The following is a 20,884-nucleotide window of genomic DNA, read 5'->3' as shown; positions in this document are numbered from 1 at the left end:
AATAGCAAGGCAGTATTCTTCCTTTTTCTTACCCTTTACATAGACATATTGACAAGCACACACCTGAACGCACTGCCAGGGGGAATGTGATAATGCCTTACACAGGCCTATAAAGCAGTCAGTCAGTGACATGTCATTAAAGTAAATCACACTTTTATGTCTCTCTCTCTCTACTTTTTTGCCATTTTCTACCCATCCCTCTTCAGTGTCTGTCTGTTTATTCTTCCTTCTCATTCTACTTTGTCCTCTGTCCTTCTGTTGCCTTTGCTGACAGCTTCCTTTCCCCTTATTCTCCTGTTGTCTCTCATTTTCTCCTCCCTATCCCTTCCCTTAAATCTTCCCTGTCCCTGCCTCATTCATCTCTTCGTTCCTCCATCCTTCCTTCTCTCCTTCCTTAATCTCATTTTATTTTAGCCCTGCAGCATCTATCAATCATTTATTTTTAGCAACTTTATCGTTTTTCTCACCAGGCTTGTGTAGTGTACGCGTTTGCAAAGCTATACGTGTGTGTCTGCAGTCGTGTGGATGTGTTTCAGCTATCAACGGCCTCAATGATGTACTTTACGGCTTTGTACGACTCTGGTATCATGAAAAGCACAGTGGAAGTGTGTGTGCACCCATGTGTGGGCTAAACATCAGAGTATGTGAGTGGAAATGTGTTTCAACCTGTGTGAGAGACCTTGACTATTCAAATTATATGTGTTAGTGCATGTATTGCTTAGTGCATGTGTGTTTGTGTGTGTGTGCGTGTGAATGTGAGTTTTCATGCTGGTGTGCGATATCTAGCTATTTCTGCTACTGTGATCTCCAGAGATGATATTCTGATCCACTCCCGCTGCACTCCTGTATTAAAAAAGCCTGCTGGAGTGCAGCAGCTTTAATAGATAGATGCAAAAATAAGAAACATAGAATAAACAAAATAATAATAGAATTTTCTTCTTGCTAATCAGTTTTCACGTCTGCCATAGAGCTGGAGGGAGCTCATCTAGCATGGTCCTTGCTGTTGTTGTTTATTGTTGATTCCTTATTTACCATAGTGAGGCGCGGTTGCAAACGTCACAGCATTAAACATTCATCTCCATGTAGACCTGAAGAATGTCACCATCAATCAACGTCACCCTTCACTGTCGATCTGCTCTCTCTCTTGCTTTTCACTAGCACCCCTCTTTATCTTTCCCACCCTTTCTATTCACTTGCTCTCCCTACAGTCCATCTTTCTGTTTGACCTTTTGTCCATCTCTTTATCTCCTTCTTGTCCTTTAACTCCTCTTCCTCACCTTTTATCCTCTTTCTTCTTCTTTTTCTTTTCCTCCCTCACATCTTCTTTTTTTATCTCTCCTTTTATCCCACATTTTTTTATACATTTTTTTCAAATAGAAATGGTCACTTTGTTTTGTTCCCTTTGCTTTTTTTCGTTATTTGTGGAAATAACATATTCTGCTTGTTAGACTAAAACACATTTGTCAGTGTAATAATCAGTATCCCTTTGATCTGCAACATGCTTTCATTTAGTGCTTCCATTTGGGAGTTTTCTGGCTCAATTCCCCACGAAGAATCCCCTTTGGTATCTTGGTTAAAGTTATGCATCAACTTTGCAGCCGCAGGAAGGAAAAATAATGAAATGGGTTGATGGAAAGCAGCGGAGTGCATCACAGCAGTGGTTGTTTTAACAAAATCATGTCACAATCACACAGGAGTTTTGCTCCAAGATGCGATCAAATGGTGACACCCAATTATGCTGCATTCACTTGTTCCTCGGATGGTGCCATTTCCTACATTGGGAAGTCAAGGTATCACTGACTTTCCCAGTTGTTGTTCCAACTTTGACGGAGCATTCGAGGGAATTTTCCCAGACAGGAACTTATTTTTCCCATTATTCTGACAGCACATAAATTCAGGGTTATTCCTGACCTTAAATTCATATTCAGTTTTCGAATTATAAGCTGTTTAGCAAAGCAGCAACCTCATAGCCAGACTGAATAGAGAACAGAGAAAAAACCTTTTAGACTGCGATATATAGAAGTCGATATAGTATTTTTATTCCATCCTGCCTCTGTCTCCTGTTCAGATGCCCCCTGCTCAGAGCTGCAAGGAATGTTGTCTGGGCTGATCCCCGACTCTCAGATTTCTGCGTCGTCCATGAGAGACATCCACGGTTCCATGGGGTCAGCCAGGCTGGTGGCCAGTCGGTCAGGCTGGTTTCCCAACCCGACACAGCCTGTAGCTGGAGAAGAGTGGCTACAGGTACGTCATCATATCCGTATGAGTGATCTTGTTTTATATTATAGTATATGCTCTACAGAACCGTTACAAAAGGGGATATAGCTGGAGGGATCACTGGTGGGCTTCATTTTATCGCATCAGAAAGTAAATGTTGCTAGTTGGAGCCTCTTTATATTATATCTATAGTCGGTATATTTTTGCACTTTTTCCACCACAGGAACAAAACGTAATCTGTAGCCATTGTCACTCGTTCTGCTTTTATTTCCATTATTATCTCCATTTGGGGAGAAGTTCCTAAAATTAAATTGTGCGCAAAATGCATTCTCCCATCAAGACAAGACTAATAGAACAAACCTGAAACAATAACCATAATTTACTACAGCATCTGCAATGGCAACAACTGTTGAACAAAATCACTGGAATCACTACTGAAGCCCCTTTGCAGAGAAAAGGGTGCTGGAATCAGTTGTATGAAACAAACGATGTATCAGAGGATATTGCAACACTTAGAAAAACTGGGAATAAGCTATATGGCAAAATAGTGTGAAAACAAGACTGGCTTGATTTTCTAAATGCAAAGAAGAACTTAGTTCTTAAGCCTGACAACTTGTTAAAAGTTCTGTAATGGAAAACCAGCGTGGATCGATTGTGTAGGCTGTAGGGAGAATCAGAGCTGGCACAATGGTCAGGGGATGTGGAAAGTGATTGGCTTCTGTGGTGCAGAGAGTGACCTAACAATAATAGTTACGTTTGTCTGTGCTGCAGGCGGACCTTGGTGTGCCCAAGATGGTGCGTGGCATTATTACCCAGGGTGCAAGAGGGCTGGAGGGCAGCACCAGTGCTGAGAACAGAGCGTTTGTCAGGAAGTACAAACTGGCCCACAGCTTGACCGGCAAAGACTGGACTTACATCACTGACAGCAAGACTGGGTTTGCTAAGGTAAAAGAAGGGGAACACACACACACACAATATCTGTCTGGCTGACACATACATATGTACTCTCCTCTCTCTGATTGTCACTGTCAGTTCTCCCTCATTTGTAGTTTATTTATAGCTGTCTTTCAACTCATCTCCCTCTTTGCTCTCCCTCTGTCTCCCTCTCTTCCTTTCCCTTTCTGCCCCCCTCTCTCTCTCTCTCTCTCTCTCTCTCTCTCACCCAGCCTTGTCATTTTCAGGAGAAAAAAAACATTTTATTACAGCCTCAGCTCAGATAATAATTCAATTTAATCACCTCACTCCTCATTCTCCCTGCTACTGTCTTTGCCTCTCTTTAAGTTCTCTGTACTCTTTCTCTGCTTTTCTCTGTGTCTCATCCTGTCGTTCACTCATTCTCTATTTGTCTCTCATGGGTGTTAATTAAAAATGTCTTTCCTGCTTCACCACTCAACACTGCTGGCAGTCTTAACGTACTGTGAGACAGGGCACTTTAAACTCTGTTCTCCTTTCAGATACTCTGTCTTAAAATGCTTTAATAGTACTACTGAGTGCCTGGCTTTTCTCCTGATGCTAAAATCCTGTTCTCTCTCATCTGCCTGTCTTTTTAAATGAGCATCCTGGGAAATTCATCACACATTTTTTTTAAGTTCCATAAATGGGGAAGACAGAAGATACAATTCCATTAATGAAACCAATACTACAACTTTCACAGCCCACATTTTGAGAGGATTGGAGCTTATAGTAAATTTTGTGTTTTTGCCAGAGGCTGCTGCAAGCTGCCTCAAAAAATTACTTGAAAATCAAAGGAACAGAGTCTCTGTTGTTATTCTTACGACACATGTCATACTGTGCTTGGAAACAATGCTGATTAGAAGTGTTATATGACTTTGGAGAGACATGCTCACCATTTTGCTATTGTTTTTCATTGAGACATGAACGGTGTAGTGGTGAAATGACTAATTTAACTACCTCTGCAGCGTTTAAGTCTTTCTCCATTGTTTCAGGATACTCATTCTCAATGATGTCTTCACCAAAGAACAATGTGTTAGCACACCCACTCTGACAGATGCCACATATATCAAGCAAACATGGAGAAAAGCTTATCCCTCATCATTTTGTATCTTAGACACGTCTCAGGCAGCTTTGGCTTTAAGACAAATAAGACAAACTCAATGCAATGATACTTATTTTCCCTTTAAGTCAGCACTGGGCAAACACAGCAGGATCTTACCGTGCTGAGCTTCAGTCAAAGAAAGCAGCTGTCATCAGTGGAGCGGGCTACAGAGCTTGACCATATTTTCCTGTTGTGTGCACAAACTGAACTTACCAATGTCAAAATTTGCAGGAAAACAAAATGTTCACACTGGAGGGGAAATGTTCTAACCTTAAATATCCCTTGCTGTAAAATGAAAAGAAAGAACTCTCTAATAACTCTCTCAAGACAAATACCAACACGGTCAACATGGCTTTGCCTCCCTCCTCTTAGATTTTCGAGGGGAATGGCCACTACGATACTCCAGAGGTGCGGAGGTTTGATGAGATAGTGGCCCAGTACATCAGAGTCTTTCCGGAGAGGTGGTCGCCCGCTGGGATCGGCATGAGGATGGAGGTCCTCGGCTGTGACCTGCCTGGTAAGAACCCACACGTGCATATGTAAGATAACAGAGGGCTACGCACACCTTCCAGAAAGAAAAGTGCACATGCAACACACACACATCCCCACACTGTCATATAGACAGATAAACTCTCAGACGCATACAAACGCACTCAGATAAAGACATAAACACACTAATTCACGGCATTAGTGCACTCCTTTGTTCATGACACAAACATAAACCACACAGCCTTGAAAAAGTACTGTAAAGCTGTGAGAAACAAAATACATATATCATCATAATTAATGATACTTCAGCATATATGTATATTACATGATCCATAAACATAATTATAAGCAACACATTAGTGTTAGAATTGTGCTGTGTAAATCACACCATTAATCTCTCTGACATCTGTAATTAGTGTGTATTTGTGTGCATGGTTGAATGTGTGTTTAGGTCCATTTAGAATGTGTGTGTGCTTTATTTTGTATTTGTGGCTTTGTGTATCCCTGTTTCTGTATGTCGAGTATATGTATATGTATATGTGTGTACTTGACTGCGTGTGTGCATATACTTACTTATGTGCATTCCCCATAGTGGCTGACTTTAATCATCTTGCTCTATAGGAGGTATTGCTGCATGTCTGGACAGGGATTAACATGTCTAGGTCATGGGACTTTTACTAATAGTGGCCAGCTGTGTGGTTGGACTGTATTGTGTTCACAGCCTATTATAAGTAGCCAGTGTGTAGTGAAGGATTAGGTGCAGTACATGGTCAACTGTTGTTTGAAAGAGTGGTGATTTAGCGTAAAGAGGATGCATGCAGACTATTTGTCTATATGTTTCTTTATTGAGCCTGTGTGAGTACAATTTATTACAATATATTACTGTTGTATGGAGCTTGTTAGCTGTGGGAAGAAAATTATTCTCAGCTGTACAATAACTTCAGTAAGAAAGCATGCCATTGTACAAATCTCCCTACATTTATTCTTGAACTTGAGCAATAATGATGTGTGGCATAAATTCGACAGCAATATAGACTTTGTCTCTGAAGTTGTGATATTTTTCTTAATGCCCTGTCCGATGTTATGTAGAACTCAGAGCCCAGATACGTTCTCAGTAATGACACACCTAACAACAGTAACTATAGCCGCGTTTCCATCAACGTTTTTTAATGCGCATTTTGAAGTATCGCATTAGAAAATTGTCGAAAGTAAGTAAATGCGCTAAATGGGAGATAGAAACACTTTTTCCGAATAAGTTCTGACATAGTGAACTGGTCTCTGCTGTCGTCGTTTACACGGTTGTGCAGAGTTCTGCATGCCTGCCGAGAATTTCATGCACCTCGCGGCTGGTAACGCTCATTTGTGCTGAGAAAAGAGGTGGATGCAAATCTCGGCAGGTAGCCTTCATCATCTGTTCTGCCAAATTATGCATTCACCTCTTAAAGGTCCTTTTCAGATACTTTGCTCTGCACCCTGATCAAACGGGGTTAGCACCACATATTTTTTGCTGAATCTCAATGAATGCTACTTCTGCTGAGTGTAATAAAACGTTCATACATTTATCACCATTGATGAACCCCATAAATGATATTATAGCGTTTAAAAGCATTATTTTGAGGTGCATGCAAAACTTGGCATAACACTGGATATTCCCATATGAGACATGGCTGGTAGCAACTTTAACGCTTGAATCACATTCCTGAGGACCTCTCTCCATTTTTCTAAGATCAATGGCCATCAGGTTAATGCGACTAGTTTTGTTTCTGGATTGGAATCAATATGTCTTTATTACAGCCATGTGTAACGTCAGCTACTGACGTAACTATGCTTGCCGTAGCCTGGTTTATTTGCTCCAAACCAGCTGATGGAAACGTACTTATTTCGCAATTTCTTTTTGTTTTCTTTTTTGTGACATTTAAAATTCACATGACAATTGGATGGAAACAAGGCTTATGTGTATCCTACCCATGGCCAATCTCCTCTCCTCTCCTCTCCTCTCCTCTCCTCTCCTCTCCTCTCCTCTCCTCTCCTCTCCTCTCCTCTGCCTCTCCTCTCCTCTCCTCTCCTCTCCTCTCCTCTCCTCTCATGCCATCAGATCTTACTGCTTTAGTCAGGTTGTAACATGTAAGAGGTGAAGACAAGAACAGGAAATGGCACGTACCAGTTCCCAGTGGACATGACGTGGGCTGTTGGCTTCAACTGATGGCTGCTGCTAGAATTTTGTATTTCTGAACACTGTGTATGTGTGGGAGAGAGAAACAAAGAGAAAGAGAGAGAAAGAGAGAGAGAGCGAGAGCCCAAAGGGAATAATGCATCCTAGATGTGTCAGGAGTAGCCAAGAGGTTGGCGAGAATGGGAAGAGATGGGACATCCTCTACTGTTAACACAAGTTTTAACAGGTTACTATGACTATATTAAAAATACAATGCAGGCATAACATCAAGAAAAGCACTTACATCAACAGTTTACCTCAGGGAAAGATTTTACTTTGTAGGACAAGTGAGTACTGTGATTACCATTCGGAGAACATGGAGGATTATCTATTATTACATGTAATAGAGAACATAACGCACTCAGAGGAAAAGCTGAAAATGTAGTGAAACTTTTAGCAACACATTTCATCCATTATGGCTGAGTGTGAATTATGGTCTTACAGGCCTACTTTATTATACACATTTGTAGCCTGTTTACTTCTTAGCTTAACTCTAATTTAACTCCTACCATTATTACCATTACCATCCATTATTCTTAATAAAGGACGTAAGAGGTGGCATGTTTAGAAGTTTTTTTCATTTCGTTTTCAGAAGACTGTCAGAAAGCAGTAAAAAATGCATGCGCTAATATAAAAACCCACAGGCACAACAAAGTACAGTCAAACCTTTACAAAACAAATAGGGCGTTGTACTGGACTGATTATCTAGCTTGCACGAGTTGTATATCATAAATGGCAGCAAAGTGTTTCTTTCTAATGGAGATAAATGTGACTTAATATGTCCAATCATGCTGACTGCAACCTATGCGATTGCACCAGCAGTGTTTTATCCTGTCCATACGCACTGCTTGTTATTGCGCCTAATGACATCATGCACATCATATCTGCAGCCATCATCTCCATGATCACAGTACAGATCTACCTCTTGGCTAGTGCAGTTTCAGTGATTGTCTGCTGCTCTGGCTTTGTGTCTGCATGCCAGATGTTTGCCCTCTGGATGTAATCTACGCAGTAGACACAATAACGGTCCATTCCCACTTTACATGATCACCACAGCAACTGCTCCTGCTACCATCCTAAATACCACACGCAATCACACACTAAGATAATTCTACATCTTAGTAGCTTGGACCAAGTTCATTTTGTTGAATTTCACTTTATCTGGTTTTTAATTGTCGCCACGCTAAGTGACGTTGGGATAATAACACTGGAAAACACATGATCTCACCAGTCACGCAATCACAATCATTTTGCTAGTGCCATAAATGAAAGCAATAACACAGAAAAGCACATCTGCCTGAAGTCAAGATATGCTTTGTTTCTCTTCTCTCTTGTGTGTGTTTTTCTGTGTGTGCATGAAAGTGTTGACTTGTAACGGGAGATAAAATATTCAACAGAGTGCATCAGCTTCAGTCCACTGAACACAGCTGTTTACATATAAGTCACAAGCACACAAAAGTGCTCACACATTCAACTCTAGTGGACCTCTACTATAATTTCAGACACACATAGATATACACACAGGGCTAAAGATAGGAAGGAAACTATAAAGTCACACAGGAAAAGGCACCTTTCTATCTCCATTCAGATTATAATCATAAGAGGTTGTCTTCCTTCCTCCAGCTAACACTTTCTCTAAACAGACAGCATTCAAAACAGTGCAAGCCCCGATTTTGTTCTCACCAAGCATGATATTTAGAGGTGAGGTAGCCCCACATTAAAGCGACCCTTTACAATACTGAATTGTACGAGTTCCTTTATTTTTAGCAGTCAAGCCGCTTCCCCGTCTGTCTCAGCACTGCTCAGGAAGCAAAGGAATGAATTAATGAATTGATGAATAAATAAAAGGAGATATTAGCACTGTAAGGCAATCGCATGTTCGCATGTGAACTCACAACATTGCATACACTGGCCAGCCTGCAGTGGATGCCGCAATCAGAGTGGCTTTTCTATTATTCAGTTGTTGGTTTCAGACCCTATGTTGTCATAAATAACAAACCTGGACCCGTTTAAAATGTGTAACATCATGAAATTATTTATATATCATATAATTAACATCCATATTCAGCGTTGCAAATTAGTCAACTTGACAACTTACAGTTTACAAAAGGTATTACATGTTTGTGTGTATGCAGCATGTTGTTTTGCATTAAGACTAGCTTATTTATTGTTCAGAAGTAGAGACAAAGAAAGTATGATTCCATGTCAATCCCAAACCTCATATCATGTAAGCATCAGCTTTAACAAACTCACAAAGAAATTGCTTTTCCATTACTGCTCCTGCATTGTTTTCATATTTTACAATGAAGTGCACTGACCTGGCTTCAGGGCTGTAAAACAATTTCCTCATATGGGAGAGACAATCTCAGCACCCAATTACAATGAAGAAATCCAGAATTACGGATACAGGGTTCTTAGGGGGCACACAATAATGTAGTTTAGCATCTCATTATTGCAGCTAACCCGCGGTACGAAAACAGAAACAAAAGCCAGAATATTATTGCAGAACTCTTTCTGATCATTCACGCTAGCTATGTAGACAACATGTAATTTAGGTCTTGTAACCCCGACTATCGGATGTGAACTGAAAGCTGCCATGCTGCCAGTTTTGTTCATGTTTTAAATGACTGAGCTATCAGAACATCTGCTATGCTCTCATCTTTTTCACTCCACACCTAGTTGTTGGCAGGCAGGCAGGCAGGCACATATGTACACACACACACACACACACACACACACCACCTGTTTGGCATGAAGACAAAGGTTTGTTCTTAGTTGTGTAAATACATGCTTAGGTTCTCATTTCCATTGAAATCTGCTGGGTTATGGGTGGGGTACTACGGGAAAATAACAGAGAAACACTGAAAAACACAGACAGAGAGAATGCTGCTTTGTGTCTCGTAGTGGCTAATAACAGCTTTGTCTTCATTCATCTGCTGCTGCTGCTGCTGCTGCTGATCTTTGAATCATTGGTCTTCACATGTCACAAAACCAAGATTTCGACAGAAAATATGCTTCTTACCTCTGTGTTCAAACAAAACCACAGTGATTAGCTACATCATTCATGGCTGATGGCTGGTTTCATGTGCCTTCCACAAAAACATTTGGAGTGCGAAGTTGGGCCAGTTATTGCAAAGAGGTTGGCCCTGTGACCGACAGTGTGTCAGTTTGAATATGTGGATGACACATAAATAAATACCTCAACAACTATTCTCAAGGGGTCTTTGAACAAAACAGACAGTGGTCAGTTCTAGAAAAGAGATGTTTGTCCGTAACAAATCCCAGTGTAGATTTTTATGGATGCGATGAATGTATGTTGATGGGAAAAGTCTACTGGGTCAAAATTTCCGTGTAGGAAGCTTAAATAGAGGTTTAAATAATACTGAGTTTGTAACATATCTTGTAATATTCTGCGTGACTGATAGCTAAAAACCTTCACTGTGTCTGTCTTTCACATTTCGCTCGCTCACACTTACACACACACAGTTACAGTGGCGCCCTGGAGGGAGTGTTGTTAAGAGTTCTTGTTCTAGAACAACGTAGAGGTGTCCCGCTGTTCCAGGTTTCCAGCCAGTCGCTCAGGTTTAGCCAAGTGTGTGTGTGTGTGTGTGTGTGTGTGTACGTGCTTTCCAGGTTCAGGATTGCTGATTGCTTTCACATGTGAGCCGTGGCTCCAGGCCAGATACTTTCATGTGATTGGTGGGATGTGTCCTTACTTATACCCACTCACCCACTCTCTCTCCTCTGCTCCTCCTCTAACCGCAGAGATTACAGTAATAACATCGGAGACAAGACAGAGATCATAGTGTTTGGACACCCTGACCTGCTTGATGTAGATTCTCTCGGCCCTTTAATTTCAAATAGCCGCTCAACTGTGAGGAGTCTTGGTGTTGTATTGGATAGTGCGTTTAAATTTGATAAACAGATATCCGCCACTGTTAGATCTTGCTTTTTCCAGTTGAGAATGATAGCCAAGGTACAGGCCTATCTCCCTCCTAAAGATATAGAGAGGGTGATTAATGCATTTATAACTTCCCACCTTGACTATTGCAACTCCTTATATGTGGGCTTAGACAAGTCACCTCATTCAGGGCCTGCAGTTAGTCAAAAATGCTTCTTCCCGCCTTCTGACAGGAAAGAAGAAGAGGGACCACATCACACCTGTGTTGCGCTCCCTCCATTGGCTTCCTGTTCATTACAGGATTGATTGAAATCTTACTTTTAACTTTTAAATGCCTTAATGGATTGGCTCCATTGTACTTAACGGAGCTTCTTCATGTTCACACTCCAGCTAGAGTGCTGAGATCTGCCAATCTCCTCCTCCTGGATGTACCCAGAAGCAGAATTAAAACCAGAGGCGATCGAGCCTTTAGTGTAGCTGCCCCTAACCTGTGGAACAACCTGCCAGTCCATATCAGAACCGCCTCAACTCTCGAACATTTTAAATACACATCTCTTTTCTTTGGCATTTCCTTCGAGTTAAGTCTGTTATTATTCCTGGCAATTTTAATGTCACTATATATCGTATACTGTATAATATAATGTTTTATTGCTGTACTTTTACTGTGTAAGTAGTTTCTTGTTGTTGTATTTTAACCCGTGAAGCACCTTGGTCAACCTTGGTTGTTTTAAGTGTGCTATATAAATAAAATTGGTATTGATCGTTACAAAAACACAACATATACCAATAATGACAACAGTCAAATTGCATGAAAATCTCGGTCGCCGGTCCATACACGATTATATATTCAAGCAAATAGTTTTATACTAGTAACAGGTAGCTCTAAGTATTCAAAGAGCAAGCAATGAGTAGAAATATTATTTAATAATTATTATTAATTATTATTATATTTTTGAATACTGTTGTAGCCAAAGCTATTTAAAATTAACTGAAAGAAATCATAATACATTTTTTGGTTGCAAAAGGGTGGCTTGCTTTAATAATAAAAAGAAAATTCTTAAGCAAACAACAAGTGGCCTGCAGCCAAGGATTATTTCAATTCACAACAGACCCAATCCTGGGTCTGTTGTGAATTGGTTAGAATGAATGGAAAATAATGTTAGAGAGGGAGGTAGAGTGTGCAAATGCTTGTGGCTTCTACAGGACCCGCTCCGTCTCCGTCCCTTTGACTCCCTCCCCATCAGAAGAATTTAATCACTCCCCTGACCTCATTCCCCTCATGGATTTGTTTCCCTCTCTTCTTCTTGCTCCTGCTCTTCTCACATTGTTTCTACAGACCCAGCTTTCACTTTTTTTAATTTTTATCCCTCACGTGTCAAAACCTTTAAAATTCAAGACAAAACAAACCTGTTGCCAGTGCTACCTTTTGAAAGCTACTATTATCTCCCAGAAGCAGTAAGCAGTTTCATGACCCATAGCCAAGCCAAGCCACAGATCAGGTAGGAGTACAGTGCTCCTGACTTGGTTGTATTTTCCAATAGACAGGGCGTGTTTGCATTGGGACGTGTTACAAAAATGTTCCCGTGTCAAGTGCCTGAAAGTCAATCACACACCCAAAGAAGTTCTAAAGTCATTTGAAAGCATATACAGTCATGCTCTGTTCACTTCAGGAGGACAGTAAAGTGGATCACTTCCTTCTGTTTCTCCATGAGATATCACACATGGCAACGCTAAGGATTGGGAACTGGCAGAGATGTTTTATAGAGGAGACACGACACTCAATCACATCCGTAATACAACTCTATGGGGAAAGCCAGTAGGGGCAAAGATGGCGGTTATCCCGCCCCTCCTGCTAGAAAGCCAATCGTCTGCTTTTAACAGTTAAGCAAGTGGTTCCGCTGACGTAAGGGTCTGTTTTCCTTTGACTACGCATGCGTGAAAGTGGTGACGCATGAGTGGTAGAAGTATAACCGGTTGGGAAAAACGCTTTTTTAGCCTTATTTTGGTGCAAAGTTATCAAACTTTTGCAGTGATTTTTATTAGATTTTTCTACTGATTCTGGTCATGTTGTTTTTATGTCCCGTTGAGCAGTAAAACTGCAGTTCTGGCTCTCTCCCCATTCATTCAGATAGGAGTCTGGTCTTGTTAGTCTGAAATAGCTGCCCAGTGGCGTTGCCAATATGGCGGCCGAGTGGCAAGGACTTTGGCACTGGTTCATTGTGGATGGATGTGTGTTTATATGTGTCTCTGAACAAAAAAAGCTTGTATTTTTCCAATATAAATATTTAGGTTTGGCTCGCCACCTCTTTCTCAGATATGCCTGCTTCTTTTTTCTGTACTTCCTAACTATTCATCCATCCATCCATCCATCCTTTTTAGAGCCTTTATTCTTATATAATATACTAAACTATCAATGCAAACTCTTAACATTAACGAAACCAATATCCACAAGCCGTGTATGGTTGTGTTTAAGGCCAAAACGAAGTATGTGTACGTGATCTGTGTGACAATGTAATAGTTATTTAGCTTGCATACAAAGTGGGGAGTATAAGGTTTTATTGTTTTATTGTAGGAGTTTTGTGGCCCCGGTGGTCATAGGTCACACCGACCAATGATAGCTGGGTACATGGGAGGAGTTCATGGTAGCTAGTGGTGCGTTCCATTTACCTCGGAAGTCAGAGGTCGGAGCTGGGAATGACGTCACACCCGAGTTGACGGCGTTCCAGTTAAGTCAGAAATCCTCGCTCCGCCAGCCATTGTTTACAACTAGCCAGGTTAGCTATTGATATGCCGGTTGATTAAAAAGATGGTATTTAGTCACACTAAACACTGTAGCAACACGACCACATACAGCTGTTGGACAGCACTTTGTGTATGAACATTTCTATGAGACACAAGTACACAGAAGTGCTAATAAACAGTATAAACTAACTGTTGATACCCCGACAGCCATCTTGGATCACAAAGTCGGGGTAGGGCGGTTGTCCTGACTTTTGAAGTCGGGATAGGGGGTGTTACCTTTGAAATTTTAACCTTTGAACTTGGAAATTCCGACTTCCCATGTCAACTGGAACGCACCATAGGTCCATGGGAAGAGTTCATACCTAGGTGTGAATTCCTGGAGGATTGTGGGAAACTGAGTTCAGTGACTCAGTTTCATAACAAAAGTTCAGATAAGGTCACACAAATGATTTCATCTGTAAAGTCCCTGCGGTCCTAACAAATTTTTGTTGTGGCAGTCCTCCAGCCAAAACTCAAAACTCAAAACACAGAATAAGAACCTGCAATCACTGTCAAGTTGAGTCTTATGCTGTAATACACAGACTAGCAGTACACAATAACTAACTAAATAAATATTTCAATATTTTCGGGTTGTTGGTAAGCCCCTGTCATGGTTGAAACCACAGGGATAAAAGAAAAGGCTCATATTTTGTTTTCAGAGGAGAACACAATACACACATTTTTTATCCATGACCCAGAATATATATACCGTCTGTCAATCTACCTGTAATTTAATATGGCCAAAAAATACTGATTGGGCCTTGGAATTTATTTAAACCATATTCTTGTTAACATATTACTTCTTGGTGATCTAGAAAGCTGTCTTTCGTTTCTCCAAAGCAGTTAATGGCATACTTAGCTTAATGCTTTTTGCCACACTTTGACTCATTTCCTTTGTAGGAGCCTACTGTTCACTGATAGTTAGCCATTCATTGCCAGCAGCTTCTTTTTGTCATCTCGGTTGTTGTTGTACTTAGCCTCACACTCAAGGCTACAATTACAGTCACATACCTTGTGGTGCTTTGTTGCACAATCGGCTAATGAGAAATTCACTGTCTGTAGTTTCATGATATAAAGAGCTTCTTTGCTTTTAGTGTCTCAGCTGTGCAATGTGTGGCTCTGCTTTTTTAGCCACACTCTATTATTGTTGGCTTTTTAACTACAGTCATTTTGCTTGGTCTGATATCAAACCTCAACATTTCACTGGGTTACAGAAATGCTCTGACTCTTCTACAAGGCATTAAAACATGTGGTCCAGTGCAGCACTTACCATAAAACTAACCAGATATTATTGGTAGCTTGCTGTACAATGGGCTAATTAGGCATTTAGTCTAGAAAGAGTTTCCTGCTGTAAAGAACTAATTTTCCCATCCACTCATCTACAGAACAGGGAGTCATAATTAGACCAGCACTTTAAGCTACATAGAAATCAAACCTGCATTTTGGTTTTAAGTACAGTTGTCTGATTTACCATTCAGATCACTGCCAATGATTTTCATCTAAAAAACACTTTTACCACCATCACTTCTCATTTGATGTCATACCCTAACATTTATCAGCACTATTCTTGTTAGTGCCATAACTACATTTTTGCATAAAAATTCTTTTATAAAGAATTCGTGCATAGAATAAGCATTACTATTGGAGTATAAAGAATTACGTGCTAGTATATCTTGCTATACACAGTGCTGTACTGTGCAGAGCTGCTGGATACAGTTTTAAGCAGGATTCAGTTGATAGAAAATGCCTTTATCAAAGGAAATACTACTTAGACTAAATAAATACCTGCAGCACACAGGTTCGCCAGCGGTAACAGCTAATAGTAGTAAACTATCAGCGGATGTCCATGTCTGCCATTCATTCAGTCAGTCAATCAAAAGGTCATTAAGTAAAGGACCCCCCCCCCCCCCCCCCACACACACACACACACACACACTTACCATGTCACCAATAATTTGAGTGGGGACGACATTCTCTCTCCTCCTCAGAGACACACACACGCACACATGCGCACACTCACATACTGTGTCAGTAGTCATTATTTAGGCTGACAGAGGTAGATTTATACCCTGAGCTCTTTCCATAATTGAACAGTTTTCGTCTCTCTGTTTCCGCCTCACCCTGCTCAGTCAGCAGCTTTACAATGAGCCCTGGGGCCGATGACTGTGTGTCTGTGTGTGTGGTTGAACCAAATACTTTTTCAGTTTTTCAGTTTGAGGTGTGTGTGTGTGAGAGAGAGAGAGAGAGAAAAAGGGTCGTGGCAGGTTGCTGTTACTCCGTGATGTCCAAGATGACCCATCTGCAGAATACAGATGTACAGGTTGTAAAAATCTTTATGTTTAAAACATGACTGACGATCACCCTCGCTTTTCCCATACAGACTAAACACGCTTCTTGATCGTATTTTAGTTCAGCAGATAAAAGAAAGATTTTCTGTAATAGCAAACTTTTTTTGCAAAAAATAACTACAATTTAAAATTAATTTAATTATAAATTAATTAATTTAAATTATTTTACTGACCTTTACAGTTGCTCCAGAGTGGGCCCTGATGGATAGAAATAAGTGGGGGTAGGAAGATGATGAAGAGGATGAGGAAAGGGAGAAATAACAGGAGAGGAGACGATAAACAGAACAAAATTGAATTAGATGGGTGGAGAGGAGATGGAGTTAGAAATTGGAAGCTGACAGGAGCTGTGTGTGGTCAGCAATTTGGAAAATGGTGGTGGGAGGTCAAAAGGGTTATATTCCCTTCTCCATGTCTCTCTGCCTATCTCTCTCTTTTTTTAAATCTATGTGTCCCTGTCTCTCTCTCTCACTCTCTCATTTCAATTCCTCCCTCTCTCCCCTCCATATGGGGGGGCTAATTACAGTGTAAAGGGCACCAAATTAAAACAGTTTAATGTCAGCAGCTGGTAGCTACTTATCCAATGTTAATATCTACTTCTGTGTGTGAAGGTGTGTGCGTGTGCTCGCTATGTGTATGTTGGGACGGCAATATGAGGCCACTCTGTTTGGGCTTACATAATTCTGCTCACTTTCACTGTGAGCAGACTGTGTTAACAACTCAATAAGGTATGCACACACACAATGCACTTTAGGGGAATGGATGCTGCAGTGAACTCAAAGCTATTAGCAAAGGTTAAGAGTTCACCCTAAACAAGACACACTCACACACAAACGTACAGATTACCAAGTGAGTCATGGAAACATCTATAACAGCCAAACAAGCAGTGAATCAACAGTGGTCTCAGATTTACTGAGCTGGTGGTTAGAACTGACATAAAATAACACAAGACAGAGTTACAGCACAGAGAGGAGCGTTGAAAGGTTCAGAGGAGAGCGAGAGATCGTAGGGAAAGGGGCAAAAGAAAGAGACACAATCTTAACAAAGACAGAGAAAGATCCGCGGGCAGGGAAAAGCAAAGGATGGGTGGAAATCAAAAAATGCCTCAGGGAGAGATGACAGAAAAAGAGCGAAAGAAAGAGTTATGGAGAAGAAAATTGCGGTTGTGGTAAAACAGCAGTAGATAGGGTTTCACGTCTATGCCGTAGAGGCAGAGAAAAAGAGTCACCGATTTTGTGTGTATGTGTGTGCAGAAGGAGCTTTTGTGGTGTTGATGGTGGTTTTGCAAAGCAGAACTGAGAGTGGTCAGATTTATTGTGACAAATGAGAGGGAGAAGATAAAAAAAAGAAGGAGGGGATACTGCAGAGCAGTATGATAGATGGAAGGAAGGAACAAAAAAACAAAGACAGACCATCAAATGAATGGCAGAACATAGAGAGAGAAAGGAGTCATTTCTAAGAATAATTTAGTGAGAGGTTTGTGTTGTCAGCCTTGCACCACACAAGCCAGACAATCTTCTGTTCTCTTACGTCAACGTATAGACTTACAGTACTTATACTAGTGTGAGTGTGTGTGCTGTTTAAGGAATCTTAACTGACAGTTGAGAACTGCTTATTAAGACCAGAAGGTCTTGGGGTTACACTGACATACCCCACTGCTGACGTGTCTGTGTGTGTGTGTTTGTGCTTCTGTTTGATCTATCATACACTGGTCGCATGCTGCTGTGCACCAAGGTCAGTCTGAGTGCAGCATCTATCATCTTAGTGTTGAGGGTTTATGTTTGTGTGTGTGTGTGAGTGTGTGTGTGTGTTTGTGTGTTTTCTCGCCAACCGGGTAAAACGAGAGGTGTGGCACAGCTTCAGAGTGCCAGCTCACTGCCTCAGCCCACTCTGTCACTGCCACTATAGTTAGCCTATAGCATCTCAATCTTGCTTCCTCAAACTGTTGCACTGTTAAATATTACTTACTTTTCCAGTCTGCAGTGAAGCAGCTGTAGAACAAATTGTAATTATATTTAAAAAGAGGAGATGCTTAGATGTGGTTATTGTAAGTCCAGTATTGGCTCTACTTACAGACAGCATTGGAAGTTAAAGCTACAGTGCGGGACTTTTACATATAAATATAAACATCTGTTACATTTAAGCCCTTGCCAAACTAGTTCACACAATGCTAATTAAGCCTATCACTGCCAGGTAAATCTCTCTGTACAGTATACCTGAGCTTTTAAATCTGGCGAACCATTATCGATGTGTTTTATACCAACCAGCAATGATTGGTTTGCAACAGCTGAAGGCTAACAGCAACCGTAGCGACAGCAGCAACTCAGTATGGCAGATAAGCAGGTATCAGCAGGGTTGTGCGATTGCTCTGCAGGGTAAAGTGTGATGTAAAAGCCTATATGTGTTACTGCTAATTAGTATGCTAATGTGGTAGCTGGGAAGGACTGATAGTGTTGCTTGGTGGGTTGAGCAGCATGCTGACAGTGATGTTAGCTTGACATTTTGTTAGCTGGTTGTTGTCAGCTAGCAAAGTGAATATAACTTGCAACAGTAGGCCACCGCAAGGCCTAATGGACCGGTCAAAACATAATTTAACATGAATGCTGGGCCTCCATAGGAATGCCACTGTTATCTTTTGCAATGTCATCTACATCTCATTTCTTTTCTAACCTTTAATGTTTTTTTTTCCTGTTGACAGAAACCACCACTGTACCTGACACCATGACCCCCACCCTGCCCAGACAAGAACAAACGACTGCTGCAATGAGACCCGGTAAACACACACACACACACACACTCCACACTCACTCATGCAGATTTCTTGCAAGCACGCAAGCATTAATTTTGTCTCTGTCTCACGTCCACACACACACTCTCGCTCTTAAGGTCAAACTCATGATGTCATCGCACACCACTGGGCCTCTGGGCTTTGAAGTCCGTTAGATTCAAGAGTCCCACAGGAAGCTTGGTTTGAGTGAAAATAAGCTCTCACAGCCAGAGGACCTCACCTCCTCGTGCACACACACATTGGGAATATGATTTCACAGCTATAGGTCAGCGACTGTCGGGAAAGTAGCCTTACTGGAGTAAATGTATCGTGATGTAGTTTAAGAAGGTCCTTGTTAATCAATTTGGTTGCTACATAACTGAATGCATTGACTTAAACTGAATACAACATCAGGAATATCAAGTGTATTTTATAATGCTCATTGTCATGTATTGTTTCTTATTTATGTTTTTTTCTTCTCAGGTCTCTCCTTTTGATTTGTATCTTCACCCCCTTCCGTGCACTGCTTTCTTTCTATCCATTTTCTGTCCATGTTCTTTTTCTTTTATCCACCCCACTGATTCTTCTGTCTCCACATGATCTCTCTTTTACTCTAATATTTGTATTCAGCATGCTTTATTGAGATGTCATATTACATGAGCACTATTGCCAAAACATCTAAACACAATGGGAATCTCTCTGAAAACACTATTAAAAAAAAAGAGGAGCGCGTGCTCCTCTTTTTTTTAATAGCATTAAGTCTCATAATAGGATGATAAGAAACTGAGAAAAAAAAAAGGTTAGATTTGATATGGTGCTAAAGCACACTAAAAGAAAAATTGATAATCCGTTATATTTACTGGTCAAACCAGATGCGCTACCAAACGTCTTTATTCACAATCCGTGTGTCTCTTTCACGACCCACAGCCACCACTCCGTCCCTGTCGGCTGTATGTGACTTTGAGCAGAGCTTGTGCGGCTGGTCGGCTGATCCCCAGTCAGGTGTGAGCTGGTCCCTGCACACAGCCAGCAGCAGTTCAACTGGACACGGCACGCATGGAACGAGGCAGGATTTGGCGCTGGGATCAGACAGTGAGTGCTTATTTGTTACAGTGCACACATACATTGCATTTTATAACAAGACCCTATCTAAGTAATGTAAAATATCTTGAGAAATATTTGTTGTTTGTTGTTTTTATATCGTGTTGCTGCAGTTTCAGTTTGTCATCATTAACATAAATGCAGTATGTTTAGTAGAGTTTAGAATCTGTACTGTTTTTTTCTGGATATACTGTATTGGCATATGTCACTGAGCATTTTAGGAAGGCTTACATCAACTTCTTGTAGGTTATGTCTGATCAATAATCCAAACTCTGCCAACAACAGTGCTTTCCATCTTTTAAAAAGCTCCACAGTGTGAGAACCCGTAAGGACATGTCTGGGCAGGTCTTCTCCTCTAATTTAACATTCAAACTTTCTGAAAACTTTGTGTTCCCATTAGAACCACACTCAGTTCTCTTATTTCTGGGCATTCTTCATTTCAAGACATTTCTCATTTTTTAAACACAGAAAAGAAAGCATCATAACGCTGAGATGTTTGACCTTCCTCAGCAGAAAGGCTTCATTTGCTAATTAAGAGCAAAGCGGTTGTCCTGTGGTGGAATATTACAGATTCCAGAGCTAGGAGGAATCACTGACAGCTACTATGATGCAAGGATTTCACTCTGATCTGCTAGCAGTGTGCACAACGACTTAATTGGAGTTTTAACAGTTGTACTTTCCCTAACCTAGTTTGATACTTTGTTGTCTTTTTTCTTTGTTTTTTCCTTCTTTTTCTCTTTTTCAGCCCCCTTTTTAATCCACAAATTTCTTTGTCTCTTCTTTGAGTTTTACTCCTTCCCCACAGTTTCTTCTTTTCACTTTATGTCTTGCTTGCTCCTTCCTTATACTGCAATGACCTTACTTCAGCCTCCTTGTTTGCTCTTTCTCTGTCCTCTTTATTTTCCTTTTATGTCACTACAATCATCTTGTTTCTCCTTGTTAACTGTATCATATTTCATTCTGTTCTTCCTCTGTTCGTCATCCATCTCTTTTTCAGTTCTAAGTCATACTACAG

General features: G+C 40.8%; 1 protein-coding gene across 4 annotated transcripts in view; it reads left to right on the top strand.

The window, feature by feature from the left end:
* Positions 1-20,884, top strand: part of LOC119903877 (neuropilin-2-like) — a 93,159-nt gene that overhangs the window by 50,271 nt on the left and 22,004 nt on the right. For all 4 annotated transcript variants that reach the window (XM_038720149.1, XM_038720147.1, XM_038720150.1 and 1 more), the window contains exons 9-13: positions 2,069-2,244; positions 2,989-3,162; positions 4,646-4,790; positions 18,700-18,774; positions 19,696-19,860. In XM_038720149.1, coding sequence (XP_038576077.1) covers positions 2,069-2,244; positions 2,989-3,162; positions 4,646-4,790; positions 18,700-18,774; positions 19,696-19,860 — 735 coding nt within the window. The remainder of the gene's footprint in view (positions 1-2,068; positions 2,245-2,988; positions 3,163-4,645; positions 4,791-18,699; positions 18,775-19,695; positions 19,861-20,884) is intronic.

The sequence above is a fragment of the Micropterus salmoides genome, unplaced genomic scaffold (genome assembly GCF_014851395.1).
Source record: "Micropterus salmoides isolate LMB-PRFRI ecotype aquatic unplaced genomic scaffold, ASM1485139v1 Ms_hic_scaffold_15, whole genome shotgun sequence".
NCBI classification, from domain to species: Eukaryota; Metazoa; Chordata; class Actinopteri; order Centrarchiformes; family Centrarchidae; genus Micropterus; species Micropterus salmoides.
This window is presented reverse-complemented; position numbering and strand designations above follow the sequence as displayed.